The sequence below is a fragment of the Schistocerca cancellata genome, chromosome 6 (assembly GCF_023864275.1).
Source record: "Schistocerca cancellata isolate TAMUIC-IGC-003103 chromosome 6, iqSchCanc2.1, whole genome shotgun sequence".
NCBI lineage: Eukaryota > Metazoa > Arthropoda > Insecta > Orthoptera > Acrididae > Schistocerca > Schistocerca cancellata.
This window is the reverse complement of record NC_064631.1, coordinates 333,900,589-333,913,795: the sequence shown is the minus strand read 5'-3', so window position 1 is coordinate 333,913,795 and position 13,207 is coordinate 333,900,589. Positions and strand designations below refer to the sequence as shown.

General features: G+C 41.1%; 1 protein-coding gene across 2 annotated transcripts in view; it reads left to right on the top strand.

Annotated features, from left to right (window-relative positions):
* Positions 1 to 13,207, top strand: part of LOC126191019 (mediator of RNA polymerase II transcription subunit 18) — a 39,728-nt gene that overhangs the window by 18,252 nt on the left and 8,269 nt on the right. For both annotated transcript variants that reach the window (XM_049931717.1, XM_049931716.1), the window contains exons 3-5: positions 1,383 to 1,481; positions 1,558 to 1,724; positions 12,658 to 12,875. In XM_049931717.1, coding sequence (XP_049787674.1) covers positions 1,383 to 1,481; positions 1,558 to 1,724; positions 12,658 to 12,843 — 452 coding nt within the window. In that variant the 3' untranslated portion in view covers positions 12,844 to 12,875. The remainder of the gene's footprint in view (positions 1 to 1,382; positions 1,482 to 1,557; positions 1,725 to 12,657; positions 12,876 to 13,207) is intronic.

Sequence of the window (13,207 nt, the reverse complement as noted above, 5' to 3'; positions counted from 1 at the left end):
TGGTTTTCTCCACAGTAGAGACATAAGGCACTATAAAGAAAATCTAAGGTGGAAATAAGGAATGGAAGAGACAGAGAGACATTTAAATCCATGGCTTTCATGTCATATGTGGGAAGTCTGTCAGAACAATAGGTGAGATTCCCACGAAGCTCAATGTAAAGTGATTTTTCACTCTTCACTGAAGACAACCATACTTTTGGGTTCCATCAAAGATGACTTGAAGTTCTGCAAGGCTAGGGTTTACAAGATCCTCCGCAAGTGTGGCCCCTTTTACATTGGGCAGATGATTTGTAAAGTCAATGAAAGATGCATGGAACACTGTAGATACACCCAGCTCTTATGGCCCAATACATCAGCTGTGGGAGAGCACTGCATTGACAATGGCCACTATGTGCAGTATGAAAAAACAAACTGAAATTCATTTGGTATATAATAATAATAATAATAATAATAATAATAATAATAGAAGACATAGCAGTTTCAACCTGGACAAATCATTGAATCTGCTGCTTCCTTTAGTAAACTCAACAAAGATATTACTACAGTGCAGCTCACAATGATACACTGATATCCCAGCATGGGTAGACCGCCTAGCCACGGGTTCAATTTATGCACGGTTTTTGCTACCTGCAAGCACAGTGGTGTGGTCCATTTTTTAAAAACACAGTGCAAATGCTGTAGCTTCAGTCTGTCATCTCACTCTGAAGATAGCTGGAACATATATGGCCAAGGAGCTAAAATAGGGTGTCTGCAGTTACATACCTAAAATGTAATGGGCAAAAACATGTAGCCAAACTCATTTGAGGTACAGTGAAATAACAGTTACAAAAAAAAACATTTTATTTGCATTGTATGATGCAAGCAGCATGCAGAAGAAAACATTGGCACAGTATCTAAAGTTGAGTGTGCTACACTTTGCAATTGTGTTCCAAAATGTGAATATGTTATGTTTTAATGGAACACGATATTGATACAATAACAGAATTGTTCATCATTAAAATACAGGCCGAAAGTAGCGGCAACAGCAATACAGGCCAAAAGTAGTGGCAAGAGCAATAAGTATTCTTTACCGAATAAATAGTGTCCAGAATGAGTCTACCACTCAACAGCAGTGAGTGCACCATTATTCAACTTCTTCATAGGTTTATGCTGTGTGTGGGGTTGGGACTTGAAAGTGGAACTGTTCCTCTCACAGGCAATGTTGTTATTGACTGATGTATACAGTCAAAACCTGCCTTCACAACTTCAACATCCTACATTCAATTTGCAGTCCATTACCATTTCAATCTCTTGGGAAGTTTTGAATGCGTAGTTGGTTACCATTGTGAAAATTTTATATGTAAGTATTGTGGCACTGAACTTATAGTCATAAATTTTTGCAGGTGGAACAAGTGCTCAGCCATTACTGTTGAGAGTTCGACGGGCCCTGGATTATCCTGATATGCCATTTCAATTACGTTACATTGGTCAACCTGAAATAGGTGAGCATGAGTTACAAATACTCTTGATGTTCTGTTGAAAAGAGTTTTGATGTTGTATTTAATTTATAATTTACAGATAAATCAAGACCCACAATTGTGAGAAATAGCATAGATATAGGCACAAGCTCATCTGTGGTTGAATTTCTAACTGAACTGGGCTGTAGAATGGATTTTGAGTACATTGTGAGAGGTTATATGTTCCGGAAAGGTCGCATGAAAATCACTGTATCCAAAATATTTAAGGTTAGTACCGTAAGTTTACTTATTTTATGTAAGCAACTTTTGTATTTGGCAGTCCCACATTCTTGTGGAGGGTAATTGTCATAGTGTCTGTACCAAACCATTTTGCACAAACATGCGTAAATAGCACACAAAGTTACAAGTACACTTTCCCTGATATGGTGCAGCACTAAAACAATTAATGCACACTGATACAGGGAGGGAGCAAGATAATCTACCTCAGGCAAACTGTAAATAGCAGGTTCTTGACCAGATCAGTCACCATAGAAGTTTCTGAGTATTTGGATTGTGTAATTTAAGTTGTTGCTATCTTGTCGTAATGACTTGGTGCCCTGGTGCATTTTTGTGGTTTTGTTTGGCTGAAATGGACAGAAAATAAAAATAGTGGTTCTAAGAGGATAACTGAAAGAAATCACAGCAACTGAGAAAACTTGAATATCACTGGAATACAAGCTGATCTAAAAGTTAAGAAAAAAGTGACTATTCAAAAGAAAAGAAAAGAAAGCATTGCTTTAATAATAATTATGGGCAAGGATTGGATTTTTCTTAGTCATCATTTCTCCTTTGCTTGTAATGTGTGTTATTTTGACACAAGAGGGTGCAAATCATGCCCCACTGGTGCATTTTTCTTTCATCGTCAGTTATCCTTGATGTTCTAATATTGAACTTAGCTCAACTAACTCTCCAAACAGTTGCTGTGTGATAGAATGCCACATTAACAGTTAATTTCAACAGCAAATGTTCCATGTCATATTGCTATGTAGTATTTTGTATCACCTACAAAAGGCAAAACTTTTAACATATAAAACAGAGCAGCACCAGTGTTATATCTCCCATCACTACAAAACAGGCAAAAGATCCAAATAAATACTGAAATACACCGGAGGAAATATAATAAAGGAAAAATAAAAACTGCAACACTCAGAAGGAGTTGTGCGACATAAAACAAAATCTAGTAGGTGTGTTTCTACATCTGAAAGATCAAGTCTATTCATACCTCACACCAGTCACATAAGCAACAAAGACACCATTATCAACACCTCACTGAGTTTGAATGTGGTCATGTAATAGGGTTACAAGAAGCTGGATGTTCCTTCTATGACCCTGCAGAGAGACTTGGCCGAAATGTAGCCACTGTACATGATTGCTGCCATTGGTGGTTACGAGAATGTCCAATTGCAAGAAGACTGGGCTCCAGATGGCCATGTGGCACTACCTAGAGGGAAGGCAACCATGTTTGACTTACAGGTGTGTCACTGCATCTGCAGCAGTAATTTGAGCAACAGTTGGCAAAACAGTGACACAATGAACTGTTACAAATCAGTTACTTCAAGGACAGCTCCAAGCCAGAAACCCTGTAGTGTGCATTCCACTGACCCCAAAGCACTGCCATTTGCAACTTGTTTTAAGCAAGAACTCATTGGAGGCGAGGGTGAAGGTGTGTTGTGTTTTCTAATGAAAGCTGGTTCTGCCTCGGTGCCAGTGATGGCCGTGTGTTGGTGAGGAGGAGGCCAGTTGAGGGCCTGCAGCCAAGCTGTCTGTGTTGTAGACACACTGGACCTACACCTTTAGTTATGGTCTGGGGTGCGATTTCATATGACAGCAGGATTACACTCGTGGTTATCCCAGATATGTCAGTCTGGTGATTAAATTTGTTGTGCTGCCATTCATAAACAGCATTCCACAGGGTGTTTTCCAATAGGGTAACAGTCACCTACATACCATTGTTGAATCCCAATATGCTCTACAGTGTGTCAGCATGTTGTCTTGGCCTGCTTGATCACCAGATCTGTCTCCAGTCGACAACATATGGGACATTATTGGACAGTAACTCCAGCATCATCCACAACAAGCATTAACCGTTCCCATATTGACCAACCACAACAGGCATGGAACTCCATCCCGCAAACTGACATCCGGAACCTGTATAACACAATGTATGTACATTGGTATGCTTACATTCAACATTCCGGCTGTTACACCAGTTATTAATGTACCAGTATTTAACATTTGTAATAGCTTATCTTGTGCTTACATTAACCTGCGATCTTGCACCGTTAATCAGTTGTTATGTTACCTAGACAAATGTATTCCCAAAATTTCAGCACTCTACATTAAATATTTTTTGGTGTTGCAATTTTTTTTTTACATTAGTGTACATGTGCATCTTTGAATGTTTGATAAAGATGAATAAATAAGAAGTAAAAGGTACTTTTCTTAAAAGAAAAAGAATCATATGGCACTGTTAACTGAGACCTTTAGGATAGGTTCAGCCATCTAATTGGAAAACTTTTCTTTCTTTGCGCACATTGGCACCTTTCCCTAGAGTAGATGACTGATAAGTTGTTGTTGATGATGATGATGATGATGATGACTATGATGATAATGATGAGAGAGAGGGGGGGGGGGGGGGAGATAACTCTATGCCAACACACGTACAACTCCTCTCAAATAGCTTCAAGGGACCTGCCAATCTTGTCATTTTCATCTGATGAACAGATCACCACGTGCTCTCACTCCAGAAGACACTGCAGAGATGTTTGAAATTTAACATAGAGCACTGAGCTGCCTGTGCGTGAAACTTGTTTGGTTACAGAGGTGGGTGATGGAAAAGTCATAGGCTAATTAATGCATTACAAATACTTATGATAACATTTTCACACATATAAACTCATATCTGTTTGTATGGTATGTGATGAAGGAGTACAAACTGTTCTGTCAGCACTGCAGCAGCTGTCAGGTTGCTCTGTTTCAAACCCCACCATCTGAGCTGATTCCTAGTGTGCTTTGCAGTCAATAAGGAAAGTGTACCCATTAAACAAAACTAGTGATGAGGTACAGTGTTTAAGATTCTAGATCTTTATTGGGTAGGAACCAGTAATACCCAGCCTGATTCTTTAAAGAATCAATTTCCCATGTATAAAACATCATCTCCCACAAAATATGTGCTATACAATATATAATTCTGCAGGTATGTTCAGTCGTATATATGGATACTGTCTGTAAAATGTGTTGCAAATAGAGTTAATACACTCCTGGAAATTGAAATAAGAACACCGTGAATTCATCGTCCCAGGAAGGGGAAACTTTATTGACACATTCCTGGTGTCAGATACATCACATGATCACACTGACAGAACCACAGGCACATAGACACAGGCAACAGAGCATGCACAATGTCGGCACTAGTACAGTGTATATCCACCTTTCGCAGCAATGCAGGCTGCTAGTCTCCCATGGAGACGATCGTAGAGATGCTGGATGTAGTCCTGTGGAACGGCTTGCCATGCCATTTCCACCTGGCGCCTCAGTTGGACCAGCGTTCGTGCTGGACGTGCAGACCGCGTGAGACGACGCTTCATCCAGTCCCAAACATGCTCAGTGGGGGACAGATCCGGAGATCTTGCTGGCCAGGGTAGTTGACTTACACCTTCTAGAGCACATTGGGTGGCACGGGATACATGCGGACGTGCATTGTCCTGTTGGAACAGCAAGTTCCCTTGCCGGTCTAGGAATGATAGAACGATGGGTTCGATAACGGTTTGGATGTACTGTGCACTATTCAGTGTCCCCTCGACGATCACCAGTGGTGTATGGCCAGTGTAGGAGATCGCTCCCCACACCATGATGTCGGGTGTTGGCCCTGTGTGCCTCGGTCGTATGCAGTCCTGATTGTGGCGCTCACCTGCACGGCGCCAAACACGCATACAACCATCATTGGCACCAAGGCAGCAGCGACTCTCATCGCTGAAGACGACACGTCTCCATTCGTCCCTCCATTCACGCCTGTCGCGACACCACTGGAGGCGGGCTGCACGATGTTGGGGTGTGAGCGGAAGACGGCCTAACGGTGTGCGGGACCGTAGCCCAGCTTCATGGAGACGGTTGCGAATGGTCCTCGCCGATACCCCAGGAGCAACAGTGTCCCTAATTTGCTGGGAAGTGGCGGTGCGGTCCCCTACGGCACTGCGTAGGATCCTACGGTCTTGGCGTGCATCCGTGCGTCGCTGCGGTCCGGTCCCAGGTCGACGGGCACGTGCACCTTCCGCCGACCACTGGCGACAACATCGATGTACTGTGGAGACCTCACGCCCCACGTGTTGAGCAATTCGGCGGTACGTCCACCCGGCCTCCCGCATGCCCACTATACGCCCTCGCTCAAAGTCCGTCAACTGCACATACGGTTCACGTCCACGCTGTCGCGGCATGCTACCAGTGTTAAAGACTGCGATGGAGCTCTGTATGCCACGGCAAACTGGCTGACTCTGACGGCGGCGGTGCACAAATGCTGCGCAGCTAGCGCCATTCGACGGCCAACACCGCGGTTCCTGGTGTGTCCACTGTGCCGTGCGTGTGATCATTGCTTGTACAGCCCTCTCGCAGTGTCCGGAGCAAGTATGGTGGGTCTGACACACCGGTGTCAATGTGTTCTTTTTTTCCATTTCCAGGAGTGTAGTAAAGAAGTAACAAATTGAAATGTCTTGCCTGATGCTGCAGTTTTTCTGCATGAGCAACATAAATGTACTAAGTTATAAACTTTTTATCAAAACTAGACATAGTTGTCTCACTGGGAATTCCGCGATCGTTCAATAAGTAAAATATGGAGTTTCAGTCTTCGATCGCTATTCTTTATAAAGAATAGCGATCGAAGACTGAAACTCCATATTTTATAAACTTTTTTCCATTTCATTTTTTTGTCAGGCACATCAGGGAGAAAAAGTTTCCTAAAACTCTGAAATTATGTGCAAAGTTTGTTGGAAGTCACAAGTGCTCTCATTCTCAAATACTGGATGAGTATAGTCTGGGTAATTTACATGCCTAAAGACATATACACAGTTTCTAACTGTAATAAGGAACTTATTGTCCTAAATCTTTAATGCCTAGATCATGACTGAAATATATTAATGATATGAATATAATAGAGGGAAACATTCCACGTGGGAAAAATATATTTAAAAAGAAAGATGATGAGACTTACCCAACAAAAGCGCTGGCAGGTCGATAGACACACAAATAAACACAAACATACACACAAAACTCAAGCTTTCGCAACAAACGGTTGCCTCGTCAGGAAAGAGGGGAGGAGAAGGAAAGACAAAAGGATATGGGTTTTAAGGGAGAGGGTAAGGAGTCATTCCAATCCCGGGAGCGGAAAGACTTACCTTAGGGGGAAAAAAGGACAGGTATACACTCGCACACACACACATATCCATCCATACATACAAGACACAAGCAGACATGATGTCTGCTTGTGTCTGTATATGTGTGGATGGATATGTGTGTGTGTGTGTGCGAGTGTATACCCGTCCTTTTTTCCCCCTAAGGTAAGTCTTTCCGCTCCCGGGACTGGAATGACTCCTTACCCTCTCCCTTAAAACCCACATCCTTTTGTCTTTCCCTCTCCTTCCCTCTTTCCTGATGAGGCAACAGTTTGTTGCGAAAGCTTGAATTTTGTGTGTATGTTTGTGTTCGTTTGTGTGTCTGTCGACCTGCCAGCACTTTCATTTGGTAAGTCACATCATATTTGTTTATATATATATATATATATATATATATATATATATATATATATATAAAATTCTGTCAGCAACTTCCAGATTAGCAGTTTAGTAATATCAGGGTTGCCACAGGTTCTGGGGATGAGGGAATTCCAAACACATCAGGGAAATAAAAAATAAATAAATAAAAACACTGGAAAAATCTTGTTTTTGTTTCAGTAAATGAAATGGTTTGTTTACTGAGATGTCATGCATCGTCATTGGTTGGTTGCAGCTTAGTATGTTTGCCGCTTCGCTACTCCCCTCATTACTATTGCATGTTTGTGTGCCCTCGTTTTCTGACTAGAGCTATGGCTGAAAATTTAGTTGTGAGAGTGTGATTGTCTTTTTTGAGTGGCTGTCTGCAGCTTGGGAATCATCTTTACAGTGGGTTCCTACCTGTCCTCATTATTATGGATTCTCAGAGTATTGTAACATGTTATCTGTTGCATGGATTGACCACCATCATCTGATTTTATCAACATGCTGTCTGTGACATGTGAATAGTTGGCCACACAATTGGATTTCCATGATGGGCCAAAACTGCTGGCCATTTCTGGGGGTATCTGTAATTAATTGGGTCTTCCAATCTGAAGCCCTTCGTTTTTCCACTCATGTGCAAGCCCTGCCCGTCAGATCTAATCTCTCCGAGCTGCCTGCAGGATGGGTCTGTTTGTGCGTGGCGTAATGCAGCGGATTTTCATGATTTATCCATGGACCCAGGACTGTGGTGCTCCTCAGCAGGCCAGAGGCCATGGGCGATGGATTTCAGGAATTGTGACTGTCTCACCACAACTGCATTGTACAGTGTGGTGTTTTATAGACATTTTATTTGTTCAAGTACATTTTGACACTTCAAAAGTAGTTTATATGTTAGAAAGTACGGGCAATAAGAAGAATAAAATTGTGTCAGTTGCTGGCAGTTTGTATGCTATGCACTCATATATTTCTCGAAAGAAAGATCACACAATACCTGTACAATAACAGATACAACACAATGGATAATAACTGACAATAGAACCAACATTTTATTTGTGGTCACCTACATGGTTGGTTTACACAGTTCTTCCCGCTTTATACACTTCTTTCAAGAGGCTTACTTTTTTTTGAGCTTATTTCTGAAATCAGTGAAGGTATTTTAAATCAGTCTTGCTATACCAAGGAAATGCATATTTTTGTCACCAAATGTGTTTTATTTTATTGGAATAAAGTAACATCAGTGATCTTAATGAAACACACATGCCATTTGGCTTGCTTTCTCCATCTAAAAACAGTTCATTACTAAAGATGTTGATGTAGTACGTAATATTTTTGCACACATCAGTAAATGCCACCTGCTTGCAAGTTTTTTTTTTATATATTGCCCCATTTGCATTATTGTTTCTTATACTGTAGCTGCAGAGACAGATTGTGGGCTTATGTCTTAACTTACCCTTGAGATCTCAAAATTTGTCAGAGAAAAATGCTAAAACTTGTCTGGAAATCAGGGAAATATCAGGGAATTTCACTTGGGTAAACTTGTGGCAACCCTGAATATACAAGGGCAGTTTGAAAAGTAACCTCCGTTTGGCTGGAAATAAAGGACTAGTCAAAAAAAAAAAAAAAAAAAAAAGAAGTGTTGCGTACATATTGAAACTACGGCTTTTTGCTATTTTTCAAGAAAAGCCACCATTTAAATTTAAGCATCTGTCATAGCATTTCACTAATTTACAAATTCCTTTTTCATAAAATTCTAACGCCTGTGTGTGTAGCCAGTGTTTCACAGTATTTTTAAGTTTGTCAACATCATTGAAGTGCTGTAATACAAGCCATTTCTCCATGTGGGTGAAGAGATGAAAGTCATTTGGCATCAAGACTGGTTTCGTATGGGGGAAGGTCCAAAATATCCCATTTGAATTACTTCAAAGTCTCTAGCATTTTTTGGGCACTGTGAGAACGAGCATTGTCGTCCAAAAGCACGACACTGAAAGTCAACATACTGTGATGTTTGTATTGAATAGCTTGCTTAAGCTTCTTCGAAATTTCACAGTAGACTTCTGAAGTGCTCTATAAATTCAACCAGGAAAGCTCCCTTAGCATCCCAAGAAACTGTAGGCATAAGCTTCCTTGATGATAAAGTTGTATGAACTTTGTTCAGCTTGCATGGAGAATTGGTATGGCCCCCAGCCATCGACAGTGGTTTCATTTCTGTGTTTACGTGTGCCACCCTAGTTTTGTCACCAATCTCAATCCTATTCAAAAATCCTTCTCCTTCCCTGTTTTGTTTCGGTGTTTACATGTGCCGCTCAAGTTTCATCACCAATTTCAATCCTCTTCAAACATCCTTCCCCTTCCCTGTCATAGCGTAGTGTAACCCAGAGCCCATTTGTTTGGTTTTGTGGGCCTCTTGAGCACATTAGGTACCCAGTGAACACTGAAACTTCAGTATCCTAAATTATTGGTGACAGCCTCATACACAACTGTACAAAAAATTTCTGGGAATTGTTCAGCAATCAGACATGATGGATCTTCAATTTTCATAAACTGTTCATCAATTCTGTGGGCAACATCATTAATCAGAACAGAAAGCTTACCACTCCTCTCTTCATCTTGTATGTTTATTCTACCACTACGCATTGCAGCACAACTTCTCATAAGGTTTGGGCCATGTACAGTACACAGTTAGTGATGAATGTCTGCTGGTGAAAGGTTTTGCCCTGACAGAAATCTTATTACTATTCTACTCAAACTACACATTTTGAGAGACTTTTTATTACAGTGCTCATGTTTTGAGGTTATAACAAAAATGTGCAAAAGAATGAGGTTCATACTTTCACAGCTGGATGCTTACTGAATGAGAGAACTTGCAGATGTGACAATGGTGCCACTCTGTGCCAAATAATGGTACCATGCCAGAATGGCAGCTAGTTTCCAAACCACCATCGTAGATGGGGTTCAGATCCCTGCTAGGTCCTCCAGATTGAGGCCTCCTGTGGTATTCCTAACTCACCTAATGTGAATATTGGAGATATATCTTAAACCTTAACCTTTGTTCCTTTCAAGCATACAGAATTGTATAGAATACAGTACTTACAGATTCAAAGAAAGGTCTGGATAACAGATAACAGCACCAATTGCAAGTATATTTTCTGACATGACTGGTTTCAGCCACCAAGCCCATTTTCAAATGGTTATGAGCCTAATGTCATTGAGGTACACAGACAGACTTATCAGTTGTTGTTGTTGTTGTGGTCTTCAGTCCTGAGACTGGTTTGATGCAGCTCTCCATGCTACTCTATCCTGTGCAAGCTCCTTCATCTCCCAGTAATTTTGTGCATCCTTTCCCAAATCATCACCACCATAATTATTTATTATATGAAGAATATTTGTGGTTTTTTAATCCATGTATTTTTTGTGCTATTAACTGATGAACTTTTACATGTTCATAATAAATGTCTTTAAAGAATTCCATTATTAAAACACTGAGTTTCAGCTGAAGCCAATATTGCTCTTGTTTTAATTCTGCAATCCAGTCGTCATAGTAGCATCACCCTAATTCCCCTTCTGCCAAAAAATTCGCCCCTCTGCCAAAACATTTGAAGCCATAATTTTGGACAAAAAACAGGGACTGAGAAGGCATCATTTTGGTTGAATTTATGGCTCAGGGTGAGACTGCTAATGCACAACGATATTGAGAGGTCCCAAAAAAATCTCAAAAGAAGCATTCAAAACAAAAGTAGATGCATGCTGCTGAGAAGAGAGAGTGCTTGTTGCATGAAAATGCGCGTCCCCACACAGCCTTAACCACCAAGGTACTCTTAGACTCATTTGATTGGAATGTTTTGAGTGACCCGTGCATTCCCCTGATATGGCACCTTTGTGCAGGCACACATGAGTGGAATTAAATTTTCAGCCAATGAGCAGATGCAGAAAGAGATCCAGAAGTGGGAGAAGGAGCTGGCTGGAGAGTTCTTGAAAGAGGGCGTAAAGAAGCTTGTCATACTTCACCACATGCACTATAGTCAACAAGTGTATCAACAATATCCTGTAATGTTTTCAGATATGCTTTTTCTAAATTCTGAACATGCCTTGTATTCTTAAGTATTCAAGATTCATAGATTCACTACTTCAGTGACTCTCATATTCCAAGGAGGATATTTTTGTGTATGTGAAATGGATGTTTTGATGATAGGGTCTTTGGATATTACATTATCAGTGTCTGGTAGTATCTTTTTTGTTGAGAGTTATAGAATAAGAAATATATATCACTAATGACAAAATTTATGATAAATTGTGATACTGAGTGTAACCACCTCCCCCCAGTGTATCAGAAAGATGTATTAATGATATGAATATAATAGAGGGAAACATTCCACGTGGGTAAAATATATCTAAAAACAAAGATGATGAGACTTACCAAACAAAAGTGCTGGCAGGTCGATAGACACACAAACATACACACAAAATTCAAGCTTTCGCAACAATCGGTTACTTCATCTGGAAAGAGGGAAGGAGAGTTAAAGACGAAAGGATGTGGGTTTTAAGGGAGAGGGTAAGGAGTCATTCCAATCCCGGGAGCGGAAAGACTTACCTAAGGGGGAAAAAAGGACAGGTATACACTCGCACACACACACACATATCCATCCGCACATACACAGACACAAGCAGACATTTGTAAAGGCAAAGAGTTTGGGCAGAGATGTCAGTCGAGGCAGAAGTAAAGAGGCAAAGATGTTGTTGAAAGACAGGTGAGGTATGAGTGGCGGCAACTTGAAATTAGCGGAGGTTGAGGCCTGGCGGATAACGAGAAGAGAGGACATACTGATGGGCAAGTTCCCATCTCCAGAGTTCTGACAGGTTGGTGTTAGTGGGAAGTATCTAGGTAACCCGGACAGTGTAACACTGTGCCAAGATGTGCTGGCCGTGCACCAAGGCATGTTTAGCCACAGGGTGATCCTCATTACCAACAAACACTGTCTGCCTGTGTCCATTTATGCAAATGGACAGTTTGTTGCTGGTCATTCCCACATAGAAAGCTTCACAGTGTAGGCAGGTCAGTTGGTAAATCACGTGGGTGCTTTCACACGTGGCTCTGCCTTTGATCGTGTACACCTTCCGGGTTACAGGACTGGAGTAGGTGGTGGTGGGAGGGTGCATGGGACAGGTTTTACACCGGGGGCAGTTACAAGGGTAGGAGCCAGAGGGTAGGGAAGGTGGTTTGGGGATTTCATAGGAATGAACTAAGAGGTTACGAAGGTTAGGTGGACGGCGGAAAGACACTCTTGGTGGAGTGGGGAGGATTTCATGAAGGATGGGAAGACGTATTACTTATATTTGTTACATTTTGTCTTATTTACTTGTCACTTTCAGAAATCTTTGGAACATAAATGTAACAGTATGTTTTTCCTTCTTTACTCTAGGTTGGACAAGGCAAGACGTTAGAAAGTGTAGAACCTATGTCACAATCATATCTTGTAGAGCTTAGTGTTTTGGCTCCTGCTGGACAAGAAGCCATTGCAGAAGATATGCGGAGTTTTGCTGAACAGTTACGGCCCCTTGTTCAGCTTGAGAAACTGGATTACAAAAGACTACAGCATTTACCATGAAGTGGTTTACTTTTGGTTACAGTGTTATCACAGTAAGATATGTTGATAAAATGATGTTAATTGACTGTATAATTTGTCTCCTGAAAAGTGGTGTGCCATAATATTTGTGATGATAATGTATCACTATACTTTTTTTTCCAACTTATTAGTCTTCAAGCTTGTGATGTCCTGTGAGTTCTCTTCTATCTTCCAAATTTCTTTGAAGTTCTCATGCATACCTTGCAGGATTAGCACTACTGGAAGAAAGGATACTCAGAAATGATGCCTTAGCATCAGCTTAGGGGATTATTTCCAAAATGAATTTTTCACTTCCCAGCAAAATGTGTGCGACCTTTATATCCACATGCTTGCACTGTGATTAATT